The 1,155-nt window shown below is 29.3% G+C and overlaps 1 protein-coding gene across 1 annotated transcript in view; it reads right to left on the reverse strand.

Annotated features, from left to right (window-relative positions):
• The window catches only part of LOC107648447 (probable 2-oxoglutarate-dependent dioxygenase AOP1), a 4,910-nt gene extending 3,755 nt beyond the window's left edge, over positions 1–1,155 (reverse strand). The window contains exon 1 of the mRNA XM_016352308.2: positions 634–1,155. Coding sequence (XP_016207794.1) covers positions 634–1,082 — 449 coding nt within the window. The 5' untranslated portion in view covers positions 1,083–1,155. The remainder of the gene's footprint in view (positions 1–633) is intronic.

Consider the following 1,155-nt stretch of genomic DNA (forward strand, 5'->3'; position numbering starts at 1 on the left):
CATCAACATTAAATTCTTAATTTACTCTATATAAATAATTCAAAAACTAATCACTAAATCATTCTATATATACAAGTTTTTAGTCAGACATTTTATCTTTTTTTATATATAAAAGGCTTGTTTTTTATATGATTATAAAGCACAAAATTAAGCAATGTCTAGTAATTAAGGGTTGTGTATAAACAAATTACGTACATAGTCTTAAAATACCAAATTTTAATTCCCCATTATCATTTTGGTTAGTCACAAAAGCCAAGGATTATTTTAGAAATTATTTGCAATAAGTTTGGGTTTAAAAAAAATAATGAAAAAAATACTTTTAATTAGTGTTAAATTTTAAACTTTTTTACACTATAAATCCTTTTTCTCTCTCTTTCAAAATTCTAACCTAATTAGATTAGTAGAAACGGATAAATCTAACATAACATCGAATAAAATATGAATGACGAAGACTCATATACAGTTGTCTTAGTGTGAAATTGACAATAAAAAAATGGTTAAATAATAATTTAATTAAATTTATCAAATTATCTAACTATTTTTGATTATCAACTTCATGATTACTGTAGGTGAGTTTTCTTCAACATGAATGGACACAGCATTGAACATGCAAAAAAGAACATGAAGTCATACCAGAAAGATGGGTTGCCATGAGGCCACATGAGATTGGTGAATTGTTGAGAAACATGGAAGACATGGCTATCACAAACACCAAAGGTTTGATTGAGAGGAATAACAGGGCAATCACTAGTGTAGCTACTATATGGCTTTGTTGTGCTTTGGTGCTTCATTTTTGTTTCTTCAGGTAAATCAAACAATTCCTTTAACCCCATCACCATCTTTTCTCTTAAAACCTTTGGAACTATTTCATCATCATCATCATCACACACTAACACAAAGTAACCATGCTTTTCACATGCTTCTCTCACTTTCTTGCTCATCATTTTCTTCCACTCCTCTAATGATCCCAACCCATTATTATTTTTGTTATTGAAGGAAAAATCCAAACATGGAATCATCATCCCAACCTCATCATCATCACTCTTCTTCTCACCATTGGATAATGGACCCTCTTCTCTCATTTTCTTTCTTTAAATTCTTTGTTGCTCTTTATTTGGGGTTGTTGATTCTTGAAATGTTACACACAATTTTATT

This window comes from Arachis ipaensis, chromosome B06 (genome assembly GCF_000816755.2).
Source record: "Arachis ipaensis cultivar K30076 chromosome B06, Araip1.1, whole genome shotgun sequence".
NCBI classification, from domain to species: domain Eukaryota; kingdom Viridiplantae; phylum Streptophyta; class Magnoliopsida; order Fabales; family Fabaceae; genus Arachis; species Arachis ipaensis.